The sequence below is a fragment of the Triticum dicoccoides genome, chromosome 7A (genome assembly GCF_002162155.2).
Source record: "Triticum dicoccoides isolate Atlit2015 ecotype Zavitan chromosome 7A, WEW_v2.0, whole genome shotgun sequence".
Taxonomy (NCBI): Eukaryota; Viridiplantae; Streptophyta; class Magnoliopsida; order Poales; family Poaceae; genus Triticum; species Triticum dicoccoides.
Window position 1 is genome coordinate 701,581,451 of NC_041392.1, and position 27,855 is coordinate 701,609,305.

General features: G+C 45.4%; 3 protein-coding genes and 3 non-coding genes across 7 annotated transcripts; 1 reads left to right on the forward strand and 5 right to left on the reverse strand.

Moving 5' to 3' along the window:
• Positions 1–5,441: 5,441 nt before the first annotated feature.
• On the reverse strand, positions 5,442–7,293 carry LOC119333483 (fibroin heavy chain-like). 2 transcript variants are annotated; one of them, XM_037606359.1, is made up of 3 exons: positions 6,453–7,293; positions 6,075–6,368; positions 5,442–5,892 (listed from the first exon to the last, which is right to left on the reverse strand). In XM_037606359.1, the coding sequence occupies exons 1-3, from the start codon at positions 7,258–7,260 to the stop codon at positions 5,615–5,617; spliced, it is 1,380 nt and encodes a 459-aa protein (XP_037462256.1). In that variant the 5' UTR covers positions 7,261–7,293; the 3' UTR covers positions 5,442–5,614. The 2 variants fall into 2 exon arrangements, with proteins under 2 accessions (XP_037462256.1, XP_037462255.1); XM_037606358.1 differs by having other exon boundaries at positions 5,442–5,895; positions 6,042–6,368.
• A 2,730-nt stretch (positions 7,294–10,023) lies between these two features.
• On the reverse strand, positions 10,024–10,096 carry TRNAE-CUC. Its single transcript has one exon. It is a non-coding gene; the product is annotated as a tRNA-Glu (tRNA).
• A 2,805-nt stretch (positions 10,097–12,901) lies between these two features.
• Positions 12,902–12,974, reverse strand: TRNAE-CUC. Its single transcript has one exon. It is a non-coding gene; the product is annotated as a tRNA-Glu (tRNA).
• A 537-nt stretch (positions 12,975–13,511) lies between these two features.
• Positions 13,512–15,145, reverse strand: LOC119332350 (E3 ubiquitin-protein ligase GW2-like). The gene is made up of 5 exons (XM_037605534.1): positions 14,835–15,145; positions 14,682–14,733; positions 14,476–14,521; positions 14,161–14,242; positions 13,512–14,070 (listed from the first exon to the last, which is right to left on the reverse strand). Exons 1-5 carry the CDS (start codon positions 15,021–15,023, stop codon positions 13,996–13,998), a joined length of 444 nt encoding a protein of 147 aa, XP_037461431.1. The 5' UTR covers positions 15,024–15,145; the 3' UTR covers positions 13,512–13,995.
• Positions 15,146–15,873: 728 nt separating this feature from the next.
• TRNAE-CUC lies at positions 15,874–15,946 on the reverse strand. Its single transcript has one exon. It is a non-coding gene; the product is annotated as a tRNA-Glu (tRNA).
• A 3,026-nt stretch (positions 15,947–18,972) lies between these two features.
• LOC119333944 lies at positions 18,973–21,146 on the forward strand. The gene is made up of 6 exons (XM_037606655.1): positions 18,973–19,527; positions 19,633–19,735; positions 20,053–20,108; positions 20,269–20,433; positions 20,628–20,741; positions 20,848–21,146. Exons 1-6 carry the CDS (start codon positions 18,973–18,975, stop codon positions 20,947–20,949), a joined length of 1,095 nt encoding a protein of 364 aa, XP_037462552.1. The 3' UTR covers positions 20,950–21,146.
• Positions 21,147–27,855: the final 6,709 nt, after the last annotated feature.

The window sequence follows — 27,855 nt, forward strand, 5'->3', positions numbered from 1 at the left end:
GTAACCCTTATGGGCCACCATAGCCCAACCAACCTCCCACCTACCCTAGTTGGCATGTGTTGAGTGGTAACGCATCTTGTCGATACTTTGGTCAAGATAGCCTAGGGTGACCCTTATGGGCCACCATAGCCCAACCAACCTCCCACCTACCCTAGTTGGCATGAGTCGAGTGGTAACGCATCTTGTTGATACTTCGGTCAAGATAGCCTAGGGTGACCCTTATGGGCCACCATAGCCCAACCAACCTCCCACCTACCCTAGTTGGCATGTGTCGAGTGGTAACGCATCTTGTCGACACTTCGGTCAAGGTAGCCTAGGGTGACCCTTATGGACCAACATAGGACAAGCTACAACAATTAAATTGAATTAAATCAATGTAATATTAAATCAATATAATATTACTACAACAATTAAATTGAATTAAAATTTGTTTTGATAATTTATTTCATTTTAACAAATTCAAAATCCTTTGCAGGGTCTGTTGAATGCAGTCATAGAAGTCTTTCCCAACTGCCCTCATAGGTACTGCTTGAGGCACATTTATGCCAACTTTCAGAGAGCAGGATTCAGAGGAGAAGACTTGAAGAAATGCATGGATGCAGCTGCATATGCTTACACTGAACATGACTTTCAGTTGGCAATGGAGAGCATGAAGGCTGAGTGCAAGGCTGCTTGGGAGTGGATGTCAAGGATTCCTCCAAAAGCTTGGTCAAGACATGCAATGGATACTAACTGCAAAACTGATCTGGTTGTCAATAACTTAAGTGAAGTTTTTAATAAGTACATACTTGATGTAAGGAACAAGCCAATTGTCACCATGATCAATGGGATCAAGGACAAACTTCTGGTAAGGTATCAGCAAAAGAGAGAGGGTGGGCTAGTTTCAAGATGGGAAATTGCAAGAGATATGCAAGGGACTGCAAATCATTGATAGCTGGACCAGGTCTTTTCCAAGTGAGTAGTGGGGATAAGACCTACTCTGTTGACACTAATCTGAAAACATGTGGTTGTAAGAAGTGGGACATCTCTGGAATTCCTTGCAACCATGGTTGTTCTGCCATCTACAGGTCCAAACAACTACCAGATGACCATGTAAATATTTTCTTCAAAAAGGCTATGTACTTGGAGTCATACAAGCCTATCATTTACCCAGTTCTTGGTCCTGATTGTTGGGTGAAAACTGCAACTCCTGACATTGACCCACCTCAGTTCAAAGAAGACAAGAATGGACCAGCAGAAGAGAAAAGGAAGAAAGGCAGGTTTGAGCCTCCTCAAGCAAAGCAGACATCAAGAATGGCTACAATAACTTGTAGTAACTGCAAGTTGCAGGGCCACAAATACACAAGTTGTGCAAAGCCATTGAGGCTAGATCTGCAAATCAGGAAGAACAAACACATGGTATGTTATTTTTGACTTCCTTCTCTATCTCATCACTCATTAAGTATCACTGAAATTTATCCAACAAAAATAATTGCGGGAAAACAGGACAGCCCCTGCATGGCAGCAAGGGGGAAGCTCAACATCTGGTACAACAACTCCTAGGGGTGCAAGTTCTACATCTGCTTCAAGGGGATCTGCTGCTGCTGCTTCAAGGGGCAAATCTGCTAGAGCTGCTGCTACATCTGCTAGAGCTGCTGGTTCATCTGCTAGAGCTGCAAATTCTTCTCCTTCTGGTGCTGGTACTGCTGCTGCAAAGAGAGGTGCAAAAACAGGTGCAAGAAGCTTCAATCCTCCAAGAACTACTGCAGAAGCTTCAACTAGCCAGCCAACAGGATATAGGCCAAAAAGGGCAAGATACATGAGCAAAAGGATGGAGGGGTACTTCTATGCCAGTGGGAACTACTGAGAGTTCTTGTTTGACTATGTATCCAAGTGCATGTGTGCTCCATCAGGCACTAGAGCACTTTATCTATGCCAACACTAAATTTGAACTTATGTAATGCTGTGTTGAACCTATGTGTGCCACTATGAACTACTGTTGTGTAATGTTATGCTAAACCTATGTATGGATCTTGGTTTTATGCTATGAGGAACTACTATCTATTATTCTTGTGTACTACTATGTTGGCTTGCTTCAATCATCATGTACCTATCTATAATTATGTGCTTGCACTGCTACATTTACTCTGTACTGCTATGTTGTTTGCACTCCCTGATCATCACATTATGTGCATAATAATAATGCCAGAAAGTTCCTGGTATACTCATGCCATAAGTTACTAGTATTTCAAATTTTTCTATGCACAATAATTTGACTATCACACCAGTTTCACCTGGAGTGAAGTAAATATAATAGAGTACTCAATATGATACAGGAGATAGCACTACAAATTAAGTTCAAATTCATGCCATAAGTTCAAAATCTAGACTTGCAGATAAACTGCATAATTCAGTACAAATTTAACCATTACAACAGTACAGTGCACTTCTAGTAGGGTTGATTATTCAGTGCAACAGAGCACAACTACACCAGTACAATGCCACATTACATAATTAAAATTCATCACACATCTCCTTCAACTTCTTGATCTTGTCCTTGTAGCCATGCTTCTGTTTCAGCAAATCAGAGATGATGTACTCTAGCTTTTTCTTCTCTTCCTTTAGTTGGTCTCTCTCTGTGAGCACTTGGTCTCTCTCTACCACAAGCTTGTCCCTCTCCTTCTCTGCCTTTGCCCTGAGTAACTGATGTAGGTTTGTGCAACCATGGTCTGCCAACTTCTTCTTCTCCATCTCCTCTTTCAGATCATTGAGAGCCAACCTAGTATTTCCCAGCTCAGTAATAGCATCCTCCTTGTCAGCCACCATTTTTGCAAAATCAAGTTTGAAAAAGCTCAGCTCTTCTTCCATCTTCCTCTTTTCTCCAACTAATTTGTAATTCTGATCACCAAGCTGAACATTGTCTCTCACCCTGTCATTGATTTCTTTGTCATACATGCCCCACAATTCAGTTAGGCAGAACTGCACAGCCACTGACCACTCAGGGTCTATCCACTCCAGATAGTTGCACTTTAGTTCAGCGTATAATTCAGAAAAAATATTGTCAATCATACTACACAAGAGAGCCTATCAAATTAATATGTGTTGTCAATAAGAAAGCCTATCAAATTGTGTTCATTTAAATGCACAAACAATTAAGAAAGCCTATCAAATTAATATGTGTTGTCAATAAGAAATTTTTGTCACTTTTAACAGCATATAAACTAAATATATGTTGTCATTAGTAAGTACAAAATTTAGTGCTGGCACTAACAATGTTGTACACTACTTAATTATTTGAGCAAATTACACTGCCGTAGCATAATTTCCTACTGGCACTAACAATGTTGCACACTACTTAATTATTTGGAGCAAATTACACTGGCGTAGCATAATTTACTACTGTCAGAGCATAATTAAATCCAACTGTGGGCAATGACAATTGTTCACACTAATAAGCAAAGCAAAATTTCCTTTTGGCATTTGAATGGAGCAAAAACTAACTAAGGTTAACGAAATACAGTACTAACCAACATACCTTCTCCTCAGCGCAAGCAAGAAAACGTTGGCCAGTGTCCGTAGATTCAAATGCTACTAGCCTGAGGCAAGGCTCGCGATGCAGACAGCGAGAGGAGAGCTCATGAGCAATGCCACTCCGTTCATAGCATGGGATAGTCCTAGAAAGCTTAAAACCAAAGAGATTGAAGAAATCAGCGACTTGGTAAGAAATCCCCAACTCAAGAACCCTAACCCTAACCCTAAATGTTGGAATCCTCAAATGAACGTACATGGCTAGTCACTGACTCGTCGTCCGAAGAAGAAGAGCTTGACCCCTCGCTCCAGGAAACCATGGCGGACCGGCGGACGGCGGCGAGACGACGGTGGCGGCGGCGGCGGCGGTCGTCGAGGTCGAGACAGAGGGGTCAGATGTGCACTGGCGCGGTCTGGTCCGACGAGCGACCCGCACGGCCCACTAATACACGGTCGCGGAAACGGCCATCCCCCTCCGTTTAACGTCGTCCGTCAGCCCGCGCCACGTCGACCCGACCGGTGGGCCCGACCTATCGGTTTCGCTATTTCCACAGCTAAAACGACCAGTCAGTGCTCCGCGGTACCGATTAGTCCCAGAGTTGGTGGTTTTTTATGACATGGCTTAAATGTGGTACTGACCGGTTACCCTAGCCCCAAGTGTGGTGGTTTTGGGTAAATAACTCTCAATAACATCGCAAAACATGTAGCGATTATTTTGTCTCAGGTAAATATCTGTAAACACTTTTGATGCTAGAGCTAGAAATGTGATTTCTTTTGGTATTTCGGTTGTGAATTTGGACAGTTTGGAAAACTCATAATGAATGCTCGGTATTTGATGGGTGGCGATGGACTCGTGTAGGAGGACGATGCTGACTGGCGTCGTGGTGGCGTCGATGGCAGAGAGGCCTGACAAGATCGATGCGTCAGTATCGGATATGAGGATGGATCGATGGATGAAGGAGGTGACGGCCCTTGTAGCGTGCGCATGTGGTGCCCACTGAAATATAGAACACCCCCCATTAGTGTTTCGGTGTTTGGCGTCGTGAGCTAGGTGTCGGATTTAAAACCTGGCGTAGAAGTCACGCGGTATACTTTGGTTCAGCAATGAAACTAGAAGCTGTGTTCCTCTCTTCAAGGGGAAAAAATGTTTGCATCATTTCGAACATGAAGACGGGGGAGGGGAGGGGAGAATCCAACCAAAAATGTTTTATAAACATATATGTCTCTTCTATATTCTCTCTCATAAACATTGTTATCAAGATATTATTATGCACTGGTGATGATTTCTTTTCAAAAATTTCCGTTCCAAAAGCATAATAGTGTTTTTTTAGAACAAAAAGAATAGTGGTTGTTAGAAAAGTAGAGTAGTAAAAATGTGTACCTACACCAATACGTCCACTTCATCTGACGCTAATTCGACGGCCGGGCGGAGAGCAGAGCAGCGCCATACGGAGCGCTCCATGTGCTCCACGAACGCGTGTCCCGACCCGTGCCGAGAGCAGCGGAACGGCCGGGCGGCCGGATGGAGTCGCGCGTCAGGATCGATCGCCGGAGCGCCCGTCTCGTGCATGGCGACGGGGTCCGGCCGGCGGTACGTGCGTGCCTGCCCAGATCGGGGAGCGGTGCCCTGGCGCGCGCGACGCGCCGGCGCGTGGCCTTTGCCTCGCCCTTTTCCGGCTAGCTTCCGTGCCCTTGCCGGCACGGACGATCGAAACGGATACCGGTGACGTCTCATCGGCCCATTCACCGGCCGGGTCCGCCGGATCGCCGGACGGGACGAGATCGACCGATCGACCGCGGCCGGGAATCACGTGGCGCAAGAGCTCAAGCAATGCCGGTTTCGACGACCCGACAAGGGAACAGCCTGCCGGCAACGTGACTTGCCGAGGAGTTTCGCTCAACTTTTCCATGACTTGTTCTTCACAAACGCATGATTCTGCAACGATCCATTCGATTGAAATCGCAAACTCGTCCACGAGACGTAAAATAAACAAGTTGGTGCATGCGTACACCACCCAACCAGAAACAAACGAAAAATATCACGCGTGATGAAGGCCTTAAAAAGTGCACGTGAACGATCACTCGTTCACTCGACGAGGATCAGTTTTCAGTGGTGCTTGCCCCAGCCAGACCCGCCACCGGACCCGTAACCCGCGCCGTAGCCTGTTCCTCCTCCGCCCACGCCGAACCCCGGCCGTCCCCCGGGACCGAACCCCGGCCGTCCCCCGGGACCGAACCCTGCGCCCGAGGTTGAGCCGGACGTCGAGCTGGACCAGCTGGAGGATCCTGCTCCGGAGAATGAGCCGGGGTTCGAGCCGGAGCCGGCGCCGGACCAGGCGCTCGAGCTAGAACCGGCGCCCGTGCTGGAACCGAATCCAGTAGACCCTGTAGAAAAATCAAGCACGTGTTACACTTGATTGCAGTTGCAATGAATAAAACTTTTTGTGGGGTTGCAAACGTAGGATTAGAACATTGTGCAATGTTACATATCAACGTGCAATCCTGTAAAGTACTCCAGTAATGACGAGGAGTAAACATCGAGTCGGATGCTGAGCTTGAGCCGGAACCTGAACTAGACATGGAGTTTGATCCACTACCGGATGCACCGAACGCACCAGAGCTCGAACCAGCATCCGAGTTTGCACCCGACATAGAGCCGGAGTTAGAGCTTGACCCCGAACCCGACATGGAGTTTGATCCACCGCCTGATGCACCGAACGCACCCGAGTTTGCACTTGACATGGAGTTTGATCCACTACCTGATGCACCGATTGCACCAGAATTTGACCCTGAGTTTGCACCCGACGTAGAGCCAGAGTTGGAGTTTGAACCGACACGTGATCCACCAAATGAAGCCGCACCTGAGACACGCAAAACCTTGGTGAGACACGTGAAAAAAAGCGTGAATGTTAGCAACGAGAAGAGTAACCAAACACAACACTAACCTGACCCAGAAGATGAACCTGAACCTGAACCTGAGCCAGAGGAATCATATCCCGAGCCTACGCTTGAGCCGGACCCAGCTGCAGTATTCGAGTAAGAACCGGCATTCGACCCACCATACGAGTTGGAGCCTGAACCAGTGCCCGAATTCGAATTTGAATTCGACGAGGAGCCACCAACAACACCACCAGTGCCAGAACCACAAGATAAGCACCCACCACTTGGCCCGACATTCGACCCGCCGCCAACCCCGGACGATACACCAGAACCCGACCCAATACCAGATGACTCACGCCCACGTGAGGAATATGAACCTCCACCTGACCCGGACCCGGACTCAGAGCCCGAACCCAAGCCCGCTCTGGAACCATAGTTCGACCCGGTACCCGTGTTACAGTCCGGACCACCGTTCGCCCCACCATTCGAGCCGACGCCGACACCAACACCGACATTTATCGATGTGTCCAAGCCTACGGAGCCAGAGCCAGAACCCGAACCCGAGCAAGACGACGTACCCGAACCACAACCGGAAGCTGAGCCCCCATTAGCAGAGCCCGAGCCATACCCGTAACCGGAGCCCGTGCCCGACCCACGACCGGACGCGGTGTGAGAGCCACCGTTCTGACCCGACCAAGCACTGTAACCCGACCCCTGGCCCGAACCCGATCCACCGAGCCCAAGATCAAGCCCTATGCCTAGCCCACCACCTAAACCCAGACCCAAGTCGCTTCTCACCGGCCTGCCCATTGCAACACCTGCTGCCATTGACACTAGCAGCGCCACAAGAAGAACCCGACGGGACGACGCCATTGGCGATTGATGTGACTGTGTTAGTACTATGATCTTTGCTGGTGATGTGTGCAGTCCTGTGCCGTGTATGCGTGTTTATATAGCCGCGGCTTGATGCATAATGTATTGGTGGCACATGATGCTTACTGTAAAAGGTGGCGCGAACGGTGACTGGACGGATTCCTTCACGGGCGCTATGGCATGTGAAACATGACCTAACTCTTTGGAGCTTAACCATTGGCGATTCGTGTTATCTTAGGAGCTGAGGAGGGGTTTGGCTCAATCTATGGTCGCTATTGCCAGTTTGCTAATACTATATACTGGTACTTCTCGTGAGTTCTGGATGGAAGTTTCTAGACTGGTTCCAGATGGCTTTGGTATGAAAATGCATCCCTGAAAATGGACTCTGTAATGTAAGCATGGTAGCATGCAGAATGTTCTGCAATGTAATTCATCAGTAAACATATTGTAAATGCGCATAGTGAGTAAACAGTTTTCAAAACAAAACTGAGCTCCAACATATCATCGCAAGAAGCTGGAATGGAGTTATCAATTGTAACATCTAACAAAGGAAGTGGATCTAGTTTGCATCTCATATGAAGAATCTCCAATCGAGCAAAAAGTTTTCATCTGATCTGAAGAATAAATTTGATGCTGATGTCGCATTCCGAACTTTGACAGTAGTTAAGAGTGAGCGCAAACCTCCGAACCTTAACGGGCTAATAAAAATGATAAAGACAAAATAATTACAGGCTGGGATTCTGTAGTAGGGAAGGTGCACCGCATGGAACAAAAGCAACTGCGGCAGCATGATGACTGGACGCTAACGTGGAGTTCTTGACCACCACAAATATAATTTAGGCCTGAACATTTGGGACTTTATCTTTGTCTTCAGAGCCGCCCACAGAATCGTTCTACACTCCTTCCCATGAATAATACTAATCATTCTACACTCCTGTACCAAATCGCCATTCTAACTGCCACTGGCAGATTTGTTTTTTCTTTCAACATGCAGTGTAGCAATTACTCTGTTCATCATACATCTATATCTAGAACAGTTTCTTCCCATTGTCTCAGAATCATACAGACAAATGATATCTGAAAAATTTCAGGTACGGTCATGGGAGCCATGAGATCTCTCTCTCTGAAAGTCAGAAAAATCAACAGTTTACCAAGTGAGCTTTTAGCACTGCAGTGGGCTTGCAAGTTGCAACTACTATGGTGGTAGAATATGTGTCCACCGGTGTTCTTGGAATGTCTTCTCGTCGCAGCCTCATTAATGCTATGTTGTTCCTGGAAGAAATTCAGAAGAAGGACCTGTTGGAAATCATCAGGTAGCATGATGCTGTATGTTGATCAGAATCACTGGGCAGAAAGCTTACCTCTTGCTGAAGTTTTTTCCCACTCAAGGTTCTAGCACCTCGGTATTTAACAGCGTAGTTTGTGGTTTTGCAGAATGGGCAGCTGCATTGCTAGTTAAGGTTCCAAAGGGCAGATGCAAAATTCAGCTAGAGAGCAGTAAGATTTTAGGTCCAATACATCATTCAAAGTAAAGAATCTTCAGTATAAACGCGTATCAGATTAAATTTGGTACAGATGTTCATGGGGTACAGTACATGTGCAGAGTATTGCACGGCTAGGTAGCAAAGTAGGATACTGGACAGATTTGGAAGCCTTCGACAGCATCAACTGCAAGAAGCACTCTGCACAACCTTGAAACATGATAGGCTATTTGAGAACTTCTTAGAATAATGATGACAGTGAAAAACTTCTCTGAGATGAAGCATTATTTTGGAGGAATGGGGGAATATGCTTTATAAGCAATGATATTCAGTTAGTAGTGACTTCTGGGAGCGGGTTTATAGCCCCGCCGCGGCCGCATCGGTGTGACCTGCGGGTGTGCAAGGAGCAGAGCCGGAGAGCGGGAGGTGGCTGTCGGTGGCTGCTTTTCGATCGGCGGAGGGAAAGGAGAAGAGGGAAGGAAGCAAGGGATCAAAATTTGGACTCTTTCTTTTCAGGCGGGGTCGGAGCGGAGTGGACGGCCGTGATGAGCCGATCATGACGTCTCTTTCCGCATAAACAGATTACCAAACTTAACTGAAAAAAATAGATAGTGAAATGAAAAGGCTCCTGAATATACTTACTTTTCAGTGTCAATGAGGGTTCAACTTTAGGAAAAAAGTAATCAAATTTTAGACTCCTCTTTCTTTTCAAACGGGATCGGAGCGGAGTGGACGGCCGCGATGCGCCGATCGTGATGTCTGTTTCCGCAGAAGCAGATTGCCAAACTGAACTGAAAAAATAGATAGAGAAATGAAAAGGCTTCTGAATATACTGTACTTTTCAGTGTCAATGAGGGTTCAACTTTAGGAAAAAAGTAATCAAATTTTAGACTCCTCTTTCTTTTCAAACGGGATCGGAGCGGAGTGGACGGCCGCGATGCGCGGATCGTGACGTCTGTTTCCGCAGAAGCAGATTGCCAAACTGAACTGAAAAAATAGATAGAGAAATGAAAAGGCTTCTGAATATACTGTACTTTTCAGTGTCAATGAGGGTTCAACTTTAGGAAAAAAGTAATCAAATTTTAGACTCCTCTTTCTTTTCAAACGGGATCGGAGCGGAGTGGACGGCCGCGATGCGCGGATCGTGACGTCTGTTTCCGCAGAAGCAGATTGCCAAACTGAACTGAAAAAATAGATAGAGAAATGAAAAGGCTTCTGAATATACTGTACTTTTCAGTGTCAATGAGGGTTCAACTTTAGGAAAAGCAGTTATAAAAAAAGCTTCCGTCGCCGGGACTTGAACCCGGGTCTCTCGGGTGAGAGCCGAGTATCCTAACCACCTAGACTACGACGGAATGAGTAACAATGGAAATACCACTGCATATCTCTTTCGGCACACCACACAAACATGCACTAGTACATGCAAGCCATATTCTTGGCTAGCTGAGCATAAAGTGACATGGCTAGACACCAACCACAAACAGAGAGAAAACTACATTTGCTCTATTTGATCCATTACATATTTGAATTCCGCCATGCATGCGAACACATGGACTGTCCATAATTCAGACAAAGCGGATCATGAGAATCCAAACCAACATATCATGTGTTTGTCTTGGCCAAAATTTCCAGCAATCTTCCAGCCTCATCCCTACGTTGGAAGTTTCTAGGCTTGGTTTTGGTATGAAAATGCATCCCTCGTAAATGGAAATGGACGCCCTTCATGAACAGTTCAGGTAAACTGCATTCTTTTTCAGACAGTGCACTGAATGTTCTGTAATCTGATTCAGTAAGCATACTGTGAATGCACATTGGTGCTTACACAGCCTTCAGCTTCTAACAGTACAGTACAAAGTTCATAGCACAACTGATTCCAACGTACTATTGCAAGAAATTGAAATCGAATATTCTGATATTGATAGTAAGGTCTAACAAATGAATTGCATCTAGTTTTCATCCGGGCTGAAGAATACATTTGATATTGTGACATTCTGTAACTTCGAAGCGCACTCCGAAGCTTACCAAACTAGAAATGATAAAAACAAAAGAATGACAGGCTGGGATTCTGCAGCAGGAAAGGTGCACCGCACCAGAGTGACTCCGGCTGCCTGATGGCTGACGCTAACGTGGAGTTCTTGGCTGCCACAAATACAATTTAGGGCCTGAAAACTTTGGACTTGATCTTTGTCTTCAGAGCCAGTTACAGAATCGTTCTATACTTCTGCACCAAATCCTCACTCTACTCTACCAGTGCCACTGGCAGAATATTTTTTGTCTCAGCATGCAGTACTAGCATTTATTCTGTTCTGCATACCTCTTGTATCTAAAACAGTTCTTTCCATTGTCCCAAAATAATGCAGAGAAATGATATCTGAAACATTTCAGGTACAATCATGGAAGCCTTGAAATATCTCTCGAAGGGTTCGAAAAATCAATAGTTTGGTAGGGAGCTTCTAGCACTGCAAAATCGAGCTTGCAACTCCTACGGTGGGAGAATCTGTCCACCGATATTCCGAGTCTTGGAATGTATTCTCATCGTAGCCTCATTAACGTTCTGTTCTTCCTGCAGCAAGTTCAAAATAGAAGGCTTGTTGGAAATTATAAAGTAGTATGGTGCTGTTGATCAGAATATCTGGGCACAAAGCTTACTTCTTGTTGAAGTTTCTTATCACTCAAGGTTCTAGCACCGCGGTATTCAACCGCGTAGTTGGCGGTTTTGCAGAATGGGCAGCTGCATTGCTAGTTAAGGACACCCACACTGAATTCAGATACAACAATCAAGGCAAAATATATTCTTCAGTATGAAACATAAGCATCATGCACAGTGCATCTTTGAGATCGAATTTAGTAAAGATGTTCAAAGGGATACAATATGCAGAGTATTGGAGACTAGCTAGGTAGCAAAATAGGATACTGTACAGCTCTGGAAGCCTTCGACGGCATCAGCTGTAAGAAACACTCTGCAGGACAGAATGATTGAAAGCTTCAGAGAAACTTCTCTTAGAATGTTAATATGTAGTTCTCACTTCACTTGGCCTAATATAGGTATTAACTACGAACTTCTGAATTTCAGTACAAATTTAGAAATGAAGAGAAGTATAACTGTAACTCGACGGATTACCTGGGCAGATCCCTTTGCCGAAGCCCAATTTACCTGTAACCAGAACTGCATCGATGGAGGAAAAAAAAACCATCAGACCAATGCACCAGAGAAGCGCAATTGTGAGAATTAGATGCGCATACGTACGTATACACCCATCAGCAGTTCAATAAGCAAGGTTTTAGCAATGCTAAATTGGGCTTGCAACTACTATGGTGTTGTTGATCAGGATCACTGGGCAGAAAGCTTACTTCTCGCGAAGCTTCTTCTAACTTGAGGTTCTAGCACCACAGTATTCGACAGCCTAGGCTGCAGTTTTGCAGAATGGGCAGCTGCATTGCTTGTTAGGGGCCCAAAGGGATTCAGGTGCAAGACTCGGCTAGAGAACAGTAAGATTTTAGGCGCATACATCAAACAAAGTAAAGATTTTCTTCAACATAAGCACGTATCGGACTAAATCTGGTACAGATGCTCATGAGGCACGTATACAGAGTATTGCACACTAGCTAGGTTGCAAAGCACTAAGGTTGAGACACTTATTTTGGGACGGAGGGAGCAGTAGGATACTAGACACTGGACAGCTCTGGAAGCCTTCGACGGTATCAACTGCAAGAAGCACTCTGCAAAGCAATGAAACAGACAGAACAGGATATTTGAGAACTTCTTGGAATATTGATGACAGTGAAAAACTTGTCTGAGATGAAGCATTATTTTAAAGAAATAGGGGCATATCCTTTATAAGGGATGATATTTAGTTAGTAGTTCTGCTACGTCTGGCAGCGGGTTTTTGATCGGCGAGAGGAATGGAGAAGTGGAGGGAAGGAAGCAAGGAATCAAATTTTGGACTCCTCTTTTTTTCCAAGCGGGATCGGATCGGAGTGGACGGCTGAGATGGGCCGATCCCAATGGTGACGGCGCTTTCCGAAGAAGCAGATTACCAGACTGAACTGAAAAAATCGAGAAAATGAAAAGGCTCTTGAACGGAGGGAGTACTTTTCAGTGTCAATGCGGGTTCAAACTTTAGGATTTTCTTTATTATTTTAAAATAAAAAGATTGAATTTCCGTCGCCGGGACTTGAACCCGGGTCTCTCGGGTGAGAGCCGAGTATCCTAACCACCTAGACTACGACGGAACAGTGGCAGAACAAATATTGGAACATATCTGTTCGCGCACGCCACAGAAAATTAGCACCACCAGAGGTCAAGCCTTATTCTTGCACGAAATATAGGGCTGGGCACGAGCTGAATCGCAGCTTTGTTTGATTCAGACATGGCTAGAAAACATCGACAAACTGCATTTTCTCGATTTGATCCATTACATATGTGAATTCCGCCATGCATGCGAACACATGGACTGCTCCAGATTCAGACAAAGTGGATCCTGAGAATTGTTTGTCTTGGACAAAATTCCAGCAATCTTCCACCCTCCTCCTCCCTACATTGGAAGTTTCTAGACAGGGTTCCTGCCGGTTTTGTTACGACATCGCATCGCAGGAAAATGGAAATGGATGCCATTCATGAACAGTTCAGGTAAACTGCATTCTGTAAATGTTCTGCAATTCGAATCAGTAAGCATACTGTAAATGCACATGGTGCTTAAACAGCCTTCAGGTTCTAACGATACAGTAGGAAGTTCGTGGCGTAACTGAAGAATCCGGAAACGAGCAAAAGGTTTTCAACCGAGCTGAAGAATACATTTGATGCTGATGCTGTCACATTCTGAACTTCGACAGCAGTAGAAAAGATAGAAGTAGAAGAACTACAGAGTACAGGCTGCGGTTGCATGATGAGTGGACGCTAATGTGGAGTTCTTGGCCACCACAAATATAATTTAGGCATCAACACTTTATCTTTGTCTTCAGAGCCGTCAACATAATCATTCCACACTTCTGCACCAAATCCTCACTCTACTAGTGCTCACTGGCAGAATATTTTTTGTTTCAGTTTGCAGTAGTAGCATTTACTCTGTGTCTCTGTTCTGCAAAGATATATATCTAAAACAGTTCTTTCCATTGTCTAAAAATTATGCAGACAAATAACATCTGAAACATTTCAGGTACTGTCAAGGCAGCAATGAAATCTCTCTCAAAGGGTCAGAAAAATCAACAGTTCGGTTTTGGAGCTTTTAGCGTGGCAAAATCGGGCTTGCGACTCCTATGGTAGTAGGATATGTCGACCGGCGTTCTTGGAATGTATTCTCGTTGCACCCTCATGAACGCTCTGTTCTTCCTGTAAGAAATTTAGAATAAAAGTTTTGCTGGCAAATATCAGGTAGTATGATGCTGTATGTTGATCAGAATCTCTGGGCTGAAAGCTTACTTCTCGTTGAAGTTTCTTCTCACTCAAGGTTCTAGCACCACGGTATTCGACAGCGTAGGCTGCGGTTTTGCAGAATGGGCAGCTGCATTGCTAGTTAAGGGCCCAGAGGTATTTAGGTGCAAAATTCAGCTAGAAAACAGTCAGATTTCAGGCCCAATACATGAACGACTCAACTTAAAATTCTTCAGTATAAATATAGATGCAGAAGTATGAATCATAGAACAAGTATCAAATTAATTTAGTGATTAAAGATGTTCATGATGAGATACATATGCACAGAGTATCGCACACAAGGTAGGGAGCAGAGTAGGATACTGGACAGCCCTGGAAGCCTTGGACGGCATCAGCTGCAGGAAGCACTCTGCAGGGCAGGGTGATTGAGAACTTGGCAGAGTCATTACAGTGAACCATGTTTTATAAGTACAGTGTAATTGTGCAGTTCTCAGTTGACAGGAGTACTACTTCTGAATTTCAGTACAAATTCGAGCAAAAAACTGGACAGATAATTGTAACGGGGTCACCTGTGCAGATCCCTTTGCCGCAGCACTTGGATCGATTCAAGCTCGGGTAGAACTGCATCCATCGAGGACAGAAAAGAGAACCATCAGAACAACGCACCAGAGAAGCCCAACTGTCAGTCGAACTTAGGAGGGAGTCGTCATGCGCATACGTACGTGGAAGCAGATGGGGCACTCCACGGCGCGGCCGTCCTCGTCGGCGGCGTCGAAGCACGGCGCGAGGTCGCCGGAGCGGATGAGCCGCCGGAGCCGGTCGGGGTCGAGGTCGGAGAGCTGCCGGACCAGGCGGCGCGGCTGCGTCAGCCGCTCCTCCACCGCCGGACCACGCAGCGCAGCGTTGCCCATTGTGGTTGCGATTAGGGGTGTAGGAGCAGAAGGCTGGGCTGCTACGGCCGGAGGCCGGGTTTATAGCCCCGGCGCGGCGGCATCGCTGCGGCCTGCGGGTGTGGAAGGAGCAGAGCCAGGAGGAGAACGGGAGGTGGCCGTCGGTGGGTGGCGGTGGTGGTGGGGTGGCTCTGCTTTTTGATCGGCGGAGGGAAAGGAGAAGTGGAGGGAAGGAAGAAAGGAATCAATTTTTGGACTCCTCTTCTTTTCAGACCAGAGTGGACGGCCGTGATGCGCTCATCGTCACGTCGCTTTCCGCTTCCGGAGAAACTGATTGCTTTGGTGAAGCAGAACAAGCATGTCGAGAACTTCTTGTATCAAACTGATGAAAAATAGACAGAGAAATGAAAATAGATTTGTAGGCTAGGACGAGGAGCATGCCATCTGTTGCTCGCCGTGGTGTTTTCTTTGATCCATAACACATTTCTGAACTTCCCATGGCAACACATGACCAAATGCCTCACAGTGGATCGGTGTCTCCAAAGGTTAGGACTACCATCACAAACTGGCCACCAGCTCATCAAGCATCTAGCTTGCCCAGATTTACCTTATTATGAGCATTTGCTTTCACCAAAAACTACAAAGCAGTCTCAAAAATGAAGATAATTTCACCGAGCAGCTTAGGGTGACAAACTGTCTTTCCTATATCAACAATGAGCATGTGACAGAATGAGCTTCGATATGAACAGCACATTGCCAGATGCATTTATCCTTCACTCGGATCAGGAACTATGATCATTCAACTTCAGTGAAAATTACCCTGGGAAAAAAAGGAAAAACTTTAGGAAAAATTTATAGAGCAAAAAAAAGCTTCCGTCGCCGGGACTTGAACCCGGGTCTCTCGGGTGAGAGCCGAGTATCCTAACCACCTAGACTACGACGGAATCGTGACGGCTAGAACACTGGAACATATGTGTTCACACCTACAGCACACACAACATGCACGAACGATAGAGCTGGCCATAAGCTGACTGGCTAGAAACCAACCACAAACCGAGAGAAAACTACATTTTGATCCATTAAAGTTGTGCTTGAAAATTCAGACAAGGCGGACCGTGAGAATCCAAGCCAACTCGTATGCTGTGCTTTTCTTGGACAGAGTTTGAGAAATCTGCCTGCTTGCCTACGTTGAGCAGAGTCAGCCAACCACAAACTAGCATGTCAACAGCTCATCATGCATCATGTTCATCTTGCAAGGCTTCTGCTTTCACGGAGCACTGCAGAAAGATATCTCAAACTGTTCGTTACTAACACTACATCTTGCGGTCTTAACACTACTGAAGAAATGAATGTGATTACGGTTCGTAACGACACATACAATACTTTGAGAAAAATCCACATTACAACCCTGAACTTGCCACTCGGTTTAAGTTTTAACCCTGAACTACAAAAACCTGTCAACCCACACTCCAGACTAAACATCTGGTTTAAGTTTCAACCCTTCTCACGATGAAAATGGTTTTGACAATGTTAATTGCTAACTGAGCAGCGCCATGTCCGCTTTTAACCCCTCCAGCAAAAAAAACAAAAAACAAGCGAAAAATAGATGATTAATAGTTTCATCTCTTCCACAAAAGGGACATTTCTTATCACCCTTCGACCCTCTACAAAGCAACTTGTCTTTTGTAAGAATACTATTTCTCAAAGTTAACCACATAAAAACTTTCACCCTAAGAGGCGTCTTGACTTTCCACATGAAAATTGTGGATATTTAACTCCATTTTCAATTAAATGTCTATAGAAAGACTTAACAGAATATATGCTATTCTTTGTCAGGGTCCATCTAGCCTCACCCTTTTTATCATCTAGAACAACATAGGCACAAACCTCTTTGATGTGATTCCATAATTCAAGAGAATCTCCAATTAGAGTTCTTCTGAACCTCACATTATCTATACCAGTGTTCAGTATGTGTCTAACAGACTTGTTTTTATCAAAACATATATTATATAATCTAAGAAAACTGCATTTCAAGGATTTTGCTCCAATCCACCACTCTTCCCAGAATCTAACATTGTCTCCTCTCCCTACAATAAATCTATAGAGAGAGAGAGAGGAAATGTTCTTTGTGATTAAGGATTTCACTCCAAAACTGGGAGTCTCCCTGTCTAGATGTTACAACATTCAGAAATTGATGCTTATTGTATTTATTGTCTATAATATCTTGCCATAGTCCATCTGTATTAAAAAGTTTCCACCACAATTTACATAATAGATCTTTGTTCATCAAAGATAAGTTCTGTATCCCCAGCCCACCCATGTCTTTTGGTCTGCAAACCTCAGAGCACTTAACCAAATGATATTTTTTCTTGTCAATGGTTTTTTGCCATAATAATCTAGCTCTATAAAAACCCATACGTTTACAAACACCCACTGGCAGTCCATAGAAGGACATCATAAAATATGGAATTCCAGTAAGGAGGATTGAATCAAAGTAATTCTTCCAGCATTTGCCAATAACCTCCCCTGCCAGTTTTCACACTTCCCCTCCATTCTCTCCCTAGGAGGTTTCCAATGTTTATTTCCGATTCTTTTCTCATCTACAGGGAGTCCCAATTATTTCATGGGTAAAGTACCAACAGGGCAAGTAAAAATCCTGTATGCCTCTGCGATATTAACAACATCCCCAAAAAGAAACAACTCACTTTTGCGAAAATTGATTTTTAGTCCAGACATTTGGTCAAAGAGACATAAAATAGATTTCAAATGATGAGCAATTTTCGTAATCATCATGTAGCAAAAAAAAAGAATTGTATCATCTGCATACTAGAGCATGTTAATCCCATTCTCAACATTCTCATTTAGGACCCCTTTTATAAGATCAGCTTTCTTGGCATTATTGAGCATAATGGCCAAGCCATCAGTTGCCAGATCAAAGTTCAAAGGAGATACCGAATCCCCCTGTCCCTTTGTGTGTAGGGAAGTAGGTGCCTAAGCTATCTTTTTTTTTCGAAAAGGGGGGTTTCCCCGGCCTCTGCATCAGACAGATGCATACGGCCACATTTATAAATAAATAAAGTAGTTCAACAATGTCTTGCAAAGTGCTGCAACAAAGGATACAACAATGCCTAAGCTATCATTTACTTTGATAGAAACTTTACCACCTCTAATACGTTTCATTACCCAATCTACCCACTTATCAGGGAACCCCTTCATTTTAATCATTTGGAAGACAAAAGACCATTTCACTTTGTCATATGCTTTCTCAAAATCCACCTTGAGGAGAATAACACTTTGCCTTTTTTATGAATGCTATTTAAGGCTTCATGTAGTATTAATACACCCTCCATAATATATCTAGCTTTAACAAAAACAGTCGGGATTGGGAAGATAACCTCTGCAGCTACTAAGTTAAGTCTATTCATCAAGACGTTTGTCAATATTTTGAAGCTTACATTTAACAAGAAACTAGGTCTAAATTTCTGAATTTGGTTAGCATTTTTTGTTTTTGGAACCAGAGTAATAATGCCACAGTTAAGTCTTCTAATATCCATTTTGCTTCTAAAAGTCATCCAAGGGGCTTTTAGATCAAATTTAATCAAATCCTAAAAATGTTGATAAAACTCAGCAGTAAAGCCACCTGGTCCAGGAGATTTGTTGTGGGCCATATTAAAAACATCATCAGTTAGTATTACTGTTATTTAAATGATTTCTTAACGGAAACTCATATATTACATCATTGGACATCTTAATTTTTTTTACATCATCGGACACCTTAATTGATTGTGAGAGCTTAATTAACCCTAAGAAGTTTAGTGAAAAGAACATAAACATCTCAACATTATTTCAGCTTTGATTTCTTAACGGGGAATTCGTATATCTACACGGCTGGCAAACGGGGCTAGTAAAAGAATCTTCGCGTTGAAAACGGGGGCTAAACCTTTGGCCAAACCCTGGACCTCCGCTTCTGATGGCGGTCACCGTCGGCTGTTCCGACGGTTCGATTCCCATCTCGGAAGCGCGACGCCACGCGGCGGCGCCGGCACGGCCGCGCAATCTCCGGTTCCCCGTCACGCCCCCGCCCAGTCGTGCAGCCTCGAAGTCGCCGCCGACTAGCCATGACGACGCGGCGGCCCGCGAGATCCCGGTTGCTGTCGCCCTGCTACTCGCCGCCGCGGCTGCGAACGCGGCCATCCCGCCCGCCGCGATCGCTGCGTCAGGCGGCTCCATGGGCGGGCGCTCCTCCTCATCGTGTTCGTCCTCTAGCTCCTCTTCTTCAACATCCAGCAGCTCCTCCTCCTGGTCCTCCTCAACATCCTACAGCTCGTCCTCCTCAGGACCATCTTGGCACGATTCTTCGACGACCCACGAGTCGGTCGGGACGGCGGCCGCACCACCCCGGGCTGCTGCGGACGTCGACCCCGCCGTACTCGTGCAAGCGTGGCTGATGCTCATCGGCCTCATTCTCCTGGCCGTCGCCGTGTGGCACTACACCCGGCCGAGGAGGACCGTGGTCAAGCTCCAGGTTCTCCTGATACTTTCTCATTCACAAGCAATTTAGGAGTACCTTTTTACCTCTACTTACAAAATCGTGATGCTGGTCGATCAATGGAGTTCATGATGATTTCAGGTTGCGTTGCTGGGCTTGGCAAAGCCGTTTCAGAAGGAACTGAACGAGATTGCTGACAAGGTGGAGGCTTCCAACCAGCGTTGGTATAAGTTCATATTGACAGGTAATGAATGTGCTTTCTAAGTGTATACATCAATATGACTCCTCTGCATCGACTTCCATGCATCGTGCAATAGCTTCAGTTAATTTGTTATTAGCCCTAAAGTTCTGCACTGTGCAACCTGAATATAAGAATTTTTTTTCCCAAGAAAATGATTAGTGATCATATATAAACGTTGCTGATTATCTGCAATATTGGCCATTTATCTGTGTAGTGATCGCTATCAGATGTTTTTACTACTAATACATCTCCCACTGACATCAATTGTTCATCAGTACTATCTTGTTTATCCCGTTCATGTGATGTGACTCATTATGCAGAGACCATATGCGCCTTGAACCGTCACAATGATTGCTGTGTCTCTTCAAGCTTATCAGTAAGAAACATATACAGTATATATCTTGCCTGATAAATATTGTTTATGTGGCTTGATCTTTTCTGTTGAGATGACGACTAGGACCTTTGAAAAAAAAATGCAGTCCCCTGTATTTTAGCTCACTGGATCTTTTAAATTTTGTATGTTCCGTTTACTTTAGGCTGATGTCAAAGTTGGATCGGATTCTTGGGAGGGGCACTTCGAAAAAATTTCTCTGGAAGAGAGGAGCAAATTTGATGAAGAAACACGTTACAACTTGGACGGAATCAAGCGGAAGAAAGAGTACTCCAAAAAACCAGATGGCTTCAGCAACGAATATATAGTGGTCTGGTATACTATCTTCGTCCAATTTACAATGATTCCAGAAAATTGGCCTTCTATGTTTCCTTTCCAAATTACTAATTGATTGGGACATGTTGGTGAATTAGTACTTTTCATAACCTGTTATTCTTTTGCTACAAATGTGAAGTTGCATATTTGCAGATAATGACTTTTTGTGATGATTCACAATATCTTCAGGTAACCATCCTAGTAGCTGCGGATGGAGCAATGAAGTTCCCAGAAATCAAAAGACCCGCTGATCTGGTAGCAGTACTGGAAAAACTTAACTCTATACCTACAAGAGAAATCCGGGTATATGGAGCATCTTTCCTACTATTCCATAATTCAAAACTGCTGCCAGATGTAATTTCATCTGACATAACTGATAATTAATTCCTACTTGTTCCTGCTATCTCAGGGTGTTAATATTTTATGGACTCCTCAAGAAGAGAACGACGTTCTTTCCGAAGAGCGGCTTCTTGCGGATTATCCTAATCTGAAGCCCCTGAGTGATTACTAGGATGACGTACCTCTCATGTTCCTAGATGCCCTGATCATTTTTAAGTGCCATCTCAATAAGTAAAATCATTTAGAGTAAATACTGGAATCCAATCGCGGCAATTATGATGAGCTAAACTCCAGTTTTGATTGGGCACTGAGTGTTTTTTTTTTCAATTTTTAGCTTAGGATATGAGGTTCGTATTAGGCACTAGTCATGGATGAACTTGCAAAAAGACTACTTCAAATTGCTTGTAAAATTATCCTAGAATATGAGGATGAACGCTTGTACCTTTCTAATTCAAATTACTTGTAAATTATCTTCAATTCTACATGAAACCACCATTTTTTGGCAAGAACACTGCAAGTAATTCATGTGTATTAATTAAATCTATAAAGAATAAACAAATTATTTCAAGTCCCTGGTTTGCATGGTTCGTATACTATGGTTTTCTCACCTTTCTCCTATCTCCCTGTTTTGCATTGAGATATTGAGATGGGAGTTAAACCTCCATTAAAATTCTGTGATCGAAAATTGGGAATGCTCTACACTATCATTAGTTTTCTCACACGTCACCTGGTTGGATTTTTTCTAAACTTTTGAAAATCGATGTTTTCTGCAAACTCGACCTCAAATTTTGCAGATGACGACCGCTTGATCCCATAACTTGTACTCAAATTCAAGGCCAATTCTGTAGTTTTTAACTCTAAAATGGTAGTATAATTTTTGTCACATAACTTGTACATAAATTCACAGCTAAAATTTGACCCAAATACGAGGATGATTATAAACTGAATGGAAGGAAGATCTGGGAGTACTTCAAGTCTTCAACTCATCAAGCAAAGCTTCTTCAGATGCACATAATCAGGGCAATTCAAGAAAATAAGGTAAACGTAAACATAAGCAAAAGTTCATAGCAGGCACTCTCATCTGCAGACACAGCGCATACACACTGCGGCCAACAAGGGAACATTAGTCCCCGAGCTAATGCAAGAGCAAATCGCTGTAACAAACTCCTTGGTCAATGAAACGGCGCCATCTTCCACTTCTGGTTCGGACCGCCATTGGCCTGGAACAGGATGACGGGCGTCCCGTCGTGCGCCCCGCCGGTTTCGGACATGCCCTCCGCAGCGTCGAGGACGTACCCGAGGTCGCTGACGCTGCGAATGCAGTGGAACCCTTCTCCAAGGTCGCCGCCCCGCGTCCACAGCAGCGCGACGTCCACCGAGTCCGGGCAGTAGCCGACCACTTGAAGTTTCTGGTCGCTGTGGGAGCGCCGCAGCGCCTTCCCGGTGGCCTTGTTGACCAGGGCGAACGAGCTGCGCCCCTCCTCGTCCGTCACGCGCCCGGTGTTCCGAAAGCTCTGGATCCAAGCCTACGTACAAGAAGAGAGAAGCTATGATAACACGCCGTGCGAAATGCAGATGGTCTCTGCGCATCTAAAGCAACCAGCAAGGTTAACTGACTTGTTTGTCATCCTCCAGATCCGTGCGCGCGAGGACGGCAGCGCCGTCGCGGACGGTGAGGCTCAGCTCGTCGTTGCACTCACACGAGACCCGCACCGGCGGTCCGCGGCCAGCCAGCGCGTCGGAGATCCGCCAGAGCTGGTTGTGGCCGCGGTTCCAGCGGAAGAGGATGAGCCGCGTGCCGTCGCGCGCGCCGCCGAACTGCGGGATCGCCTTCTCTGCGTCAAATATGTAATCCATGTTATTTACCATGTGGATTAGCCGGTAGCCTCCGCCCACGTCCCCGGTCTCCGCCCACAGGACCGACTCGTCGAGGTACCCCCGGTTGAACCGGATGGCTCTGACGGGCAGATTGTAGCCGAGGGAGTGCTTCAGCGCGTCTCCGGTGGCCTTGTTGACGAGAGCGAACGCCGGGTTACCGGCCTCGTCCTTGACGCCGCCGGCGTACATCACGTCCTTCTGCCAGAGCTGCATCGAACGTGGGGAGAATGTACAATGGTCACACAGGAGTAGGACTGTAGTACACAGGAAAGAGGAGGAAGCAGACGATGGAAGGTAGCCCTGCCTGGCGGTCGTCGCTGGGGTCGGCGGCGGCGAGGACGACTTCGCCGTCGACGAGGGCGAGGCTGAGGTCGTCGGAGGCGCGGCAGTGGATCCGGAACGTGTAGGCCATGGCTACGAAGTACTGCTGTCCGTGCGGGTCGATGGTGGGGTCTGAATACTCGCGCTTTATACTGCTACTACCTTGGAAGTTGAAAAGTGGATATATAGGCACCATCAACGTTCGAAATTCTGGAGCAGAATAAAGTGGATGAGCGGTGCTATGGGAACGACAAATATTTGAACGATTTGTGGACGATGGTTACATCGAACGGTAGAATCTTGTCCAACGCCGAACAATAGCCGCTGGATTCATTAGTCGTGCACACATCGTCCATTGTTTGTCGTTTGTAGAGCAATTTCGAAAGTGGATAGGTTCGTGTCCCCATTATTGCATGGGGAATAATTAATGGCGGGAAGGGAGGGAGGGACTGCCGTTCGTTCGAATTCGTCTTGCAGGTGTGGGTCCGCTGCTGCGCATCAAGCGCTCTGTCTTTCGTGCGCGTTTGCCCCTTTCGACGCCGGACAAATGGCAAGACGGTGTGGGGCCCACGCATCAGGGTTTCGTCCGAAACAGTGCGAACTAGGATATAGTCAAATCTTTACCTTGGATAGTGTCGATCAATTCATTGATCTTGGCAGTCAGCCCATCGTTCATCTCCTCAAAGATGGAGTTCACCTTTCTTGTGGTTTTCTTGCAAGTCATAAAGTACTCAATTGGTCGTCCCATGATGATTCCTCCTACACAGCTGTGTCTAACATGGATTTATGGATTCTGACATGGGGTTAAGGAAGGATATTATAAAATATATGAATAATAAGTCACTTTTTCACACACCCCCCCACACTAGTAGAAAAAGAGTCAAATGTGAAGCACATTAGTGCCGGTTTGAATTTGAGCCGGCACTAATGTGTACATTAGTGCCGGTTCCGACGGCTAGCCGGGCCGCTCTCATTAGTACCGGTTCGTGGCGAACCTTTAGCACCGGTTCGTGCCACGAACCGGTACTAAAGTGAGTGGTGGCAGGATGTTGTGGGCCCCTCCAGCACCTTTAGTACCGGGTCGTATCACGAACCGGTACTAAAGGTCGTCCTACATAGACCCATCGTCCACCCGAGCTCGCTCTGTTCTTCCCCTTTCCCCTCTCCTCTCTGTTCTTTCCCCTCTTCCTCTCAAGCTCATCACACATTTTGCCCAAGATTTGAAGGCCCCCATCCATTCAAATGATCACAAAGGTTAGCAACTCTTTCCTTTCATCTCTCATTGCTAGATTAGCTCGTGCAATGCTTTATATAGTGATTGATTTTTGAGTTTAGTAATTTGGGAGGAATTATATATATGTGCTAGTATTTGATTTATATGCAATTTGAGGTCAAAAATAACACTTAGTTTTGCATATATAGGTGTGGTTTACTTAGTACCTTCTAAATCTCCGCCGTAACCATCGTCGATCACAAGATTAAGATGGAGAAAATGCGCTTGAAGATTAGAAAGATTAGAAAATATGACATTCATAGTGAGGCTTGGTATCATTATGCTGTTGGATCAATTGTTACCTTAGTTGCGATCTTGATCGCATTTGTTGTTGCATTTAAATTCTTTTGCTAGAGAGTTATTTGTTTGTTGCATTGAAGTGTTGTATGCTCTTTATGTATGAACTTTATGTATTGTATTAATTTGATGTTTTCGGTGTTGTGTATTGAAGATGAGCTGGCAATGGATGTACGATGACCGATGCTCTCCCGAGTTCATTAATGGCGTGCGCACTTTTCTGCTTGCGGCTGAGGCAAACAAGCGAGTGGATGGTTTTATGCATTGTCCATGTGCTGACTGTAAGAATGGTCACAATTACTCTACATCAAGAACCATTCACGTCCACCTGTTTGAGTCCGGTTTCATGCCCCACTATAATGTTTCTACCAAGCATGGAGAAAGAGGGGTTATGATGGAAGACAATGAAGAAGAAGAGGACGACGACAACTATCCTGGCCATGGGTTCCCTGAATACGATGATACAACAATGAGGGAAGAACCTGAGCCGGCAATGCGGGAAGAAGCTGAAGAAGAGCCATCAGATGAGCCCGTTGATGATCTAGGTCGGGCCATTGCCGATGCAAAGAGAAACTGCGCAAGTGATTTGGAGAAGCAGAAGTTGCAGCGCATGTTAGAGGATCACAAAAAATTGTTGTACCTGAATTGCGAAGGTGACAAGAAAAAGCTGGGCACCACACTGGAATTACTGCAATGGAAGGCAGAAAATGGTGGGATTTGGAAAGTTGCTGGTAATGATAAAGGATATGCTTCCAAAGGACAACGAATTGCCCGAGAGTACGTACCAAGCAAAGAAGGCTGTCTTCCCTCTAGGGTTAGAGGTGCAGAAGATACATGCATGCCCTAATGATTGCATCCTCTACCGCTGTGAGTACGAGGATTTGAACGCTTGCCCGGTATGCGGTGCATTGTGCTATAAGATCAGCCGCGATGACCCTGGTGATGTCGAGGGCGAGCACCCCAGGAAGAAGATTCCTGCCAAGGTGATGTGGTATGCTCCTATAATACCACGGTTGAAACATTTGTTCCAAAACAAAGAGCATGCCAAGGCGATGCGATGGCACAGAGAAGACCGTAAAAAAGACGGAAAGTTGAGAGTACCCGCCGACGGGCCGCGGTGGAGAAAAATCGAAAGAAAGTACGGGAATGAGTTTGCAGATGACGCAAGGAACGTATGGTTTGGTCTAAGCGCAGATGGCATTAATCCTTTTGGGGACCAGAGCAGCAACCATAGCACCTGGCCTGTGACTCTATGTTTGTATAACCTTCCTCCTTGGTTGTGCATGAAGCGGAAGTTCATTATGATGCCAGTGCTCATCCAAGGCCCTAAGCAACCCGGCAACGACATTGATGTGTACCTAAGACCATTAGTTGAAGAACTCTTACAACCGTAGAACGGAACAGGTGTACGTGCGTGGGATGAGCACATGGGGGAAGAATTTGACCTAAAGGCGTTGCTGTTCGTGACCATCAATGATTGGCCTGCTCTCAGTAGCCTTTCAGGACAGACAAACAAGGGATACCGCGCATGCACGCGCTGTTTGGACGATACCGACGGTATATATTTGGCTAATTGTAAGAAGAATGTGTACCTGGGACATCGTCGATTTCTTCCGAGCAGGCATCCCGTAAGAAAGAAAGGCAAGCATTTCTCCGGTGAGGCGGATCACCGGACGAAGCCTCGCCACCGTACTGGTGCTGATGTACATGATATGGTCAAGGATTTGAAGGTGGTCTTTGGAAAGGGTCCTGGTGGACAACCTGTTCCGAATGACGCTGACGGACGCGCACCCATGTGGAAGAAGAAATCTATATTTTGGGACCTGCCCTATTGGAAAGACCTAGAGGTCCGTTCCGCAATCGACGTGATGCACGTGATGAAGAATCTTTGTGTGACCCTGCTTGGCTTCTTGGGCGTGTATGGGAAGACAAAAGATACACCTGAGGCACGGGAGGACCAACAACGTATGCACGGAAAAGACGGCATACATCAGGGTCATGCAAGCTACGCTCTTACCAAAGAAGAGAAGGAAATCTTCTTTGAATGCCTGCTTAGTATTAAGGTACCGTCTGGCTTCTCGTCGAATATAAATGGAATAATAAACATGGCAGAGAAAAAGTTCCAGAACCTAAAGTCTCATAACTGCCACGTGATTATGACGCAACTGCTTCCGGTTGCATTGAGGGGGCTTCTACCGGAAAACGTTCGATTAGCCATTGTGAAGCTATGTGCATTTCTCAATGCAATCTCTCAGAAGGTAATCGATCCAGAAATCATACCAAGGTTAGAGAATGATTTGGTGCAATGTCTTGTCAGTTTCGAGTTGGTGCTCCCACCATCCTTCTTCAACATCATGACGCACGTCCTAGTTCACCTATGCGAAGAGATTAACGTTTTGGGTCCTGTATTCATACACAATATGTTCCCCTTTGAGAGGTTCATGGGGGTCTTAAAGAAATATGTTCATAACCGTGCTAGGCCAGAAGGAAGCATCTCCAAGGGCCATGAAAATGAGAAGGTCATTGAGTTTTGTATTGACTTTATTCCTGACCTTAAGCCGATTGGTGTTCCTGAATCGCGGCATAAGGGCAGACTAGATGGAAAAGGCACGCTAGGAGGGGAACAAATAATATGTATGGACGGACATTCTCTCACTGAAGCATACTACACAGTTCTACAGAATTCCGCCTTGGTGGCTCCGTATATGGATGAACACAAGAATTTGCTACGCTCCAAACACCCGGAGCGGTCTAATGACTGGATTACACGTGAACAAACCAGGAGTTTTGCCAGCTGGTTGCAGACACGTACCATGCATGACACCTCTATTGAAGATGACCTGTACTTGCTGTCCCAGTTACCATCTTCGAATATAATGACTTTCAAAGGGTACGAGATAAATGGTAATACATTTTACATGATTGCCCAAGATAAGAAGAGCACCAATCAAAACAGTGGTGTCCGCTTTGATGCAGAAACCAAGACAAGAAAGGAAACATATTGTGGTTATATACAGGACATATGGGAACTTGACTATCGACGTGGTTTGAAGGTCCCTTTGTTTCGGTGCAAATGGGTCAATATGACACGAGGCGGGGTAACGGAAGACCCACAGTATGGAATGACAACAGTGGATCTCAACAATCTTGCGTATGCAGACGAACCATTCGTCCTAGCCAATGATGTGGCACAGGTATTCTATGTGAAGGACATGTCTACCAAGCCAAGAAAAAGAAAAGACAAGTAAGCGAATGCATCATACGATGAGCCAAAGCGGTACATAGTTCTTTCTGGAAAGAGAAACATCG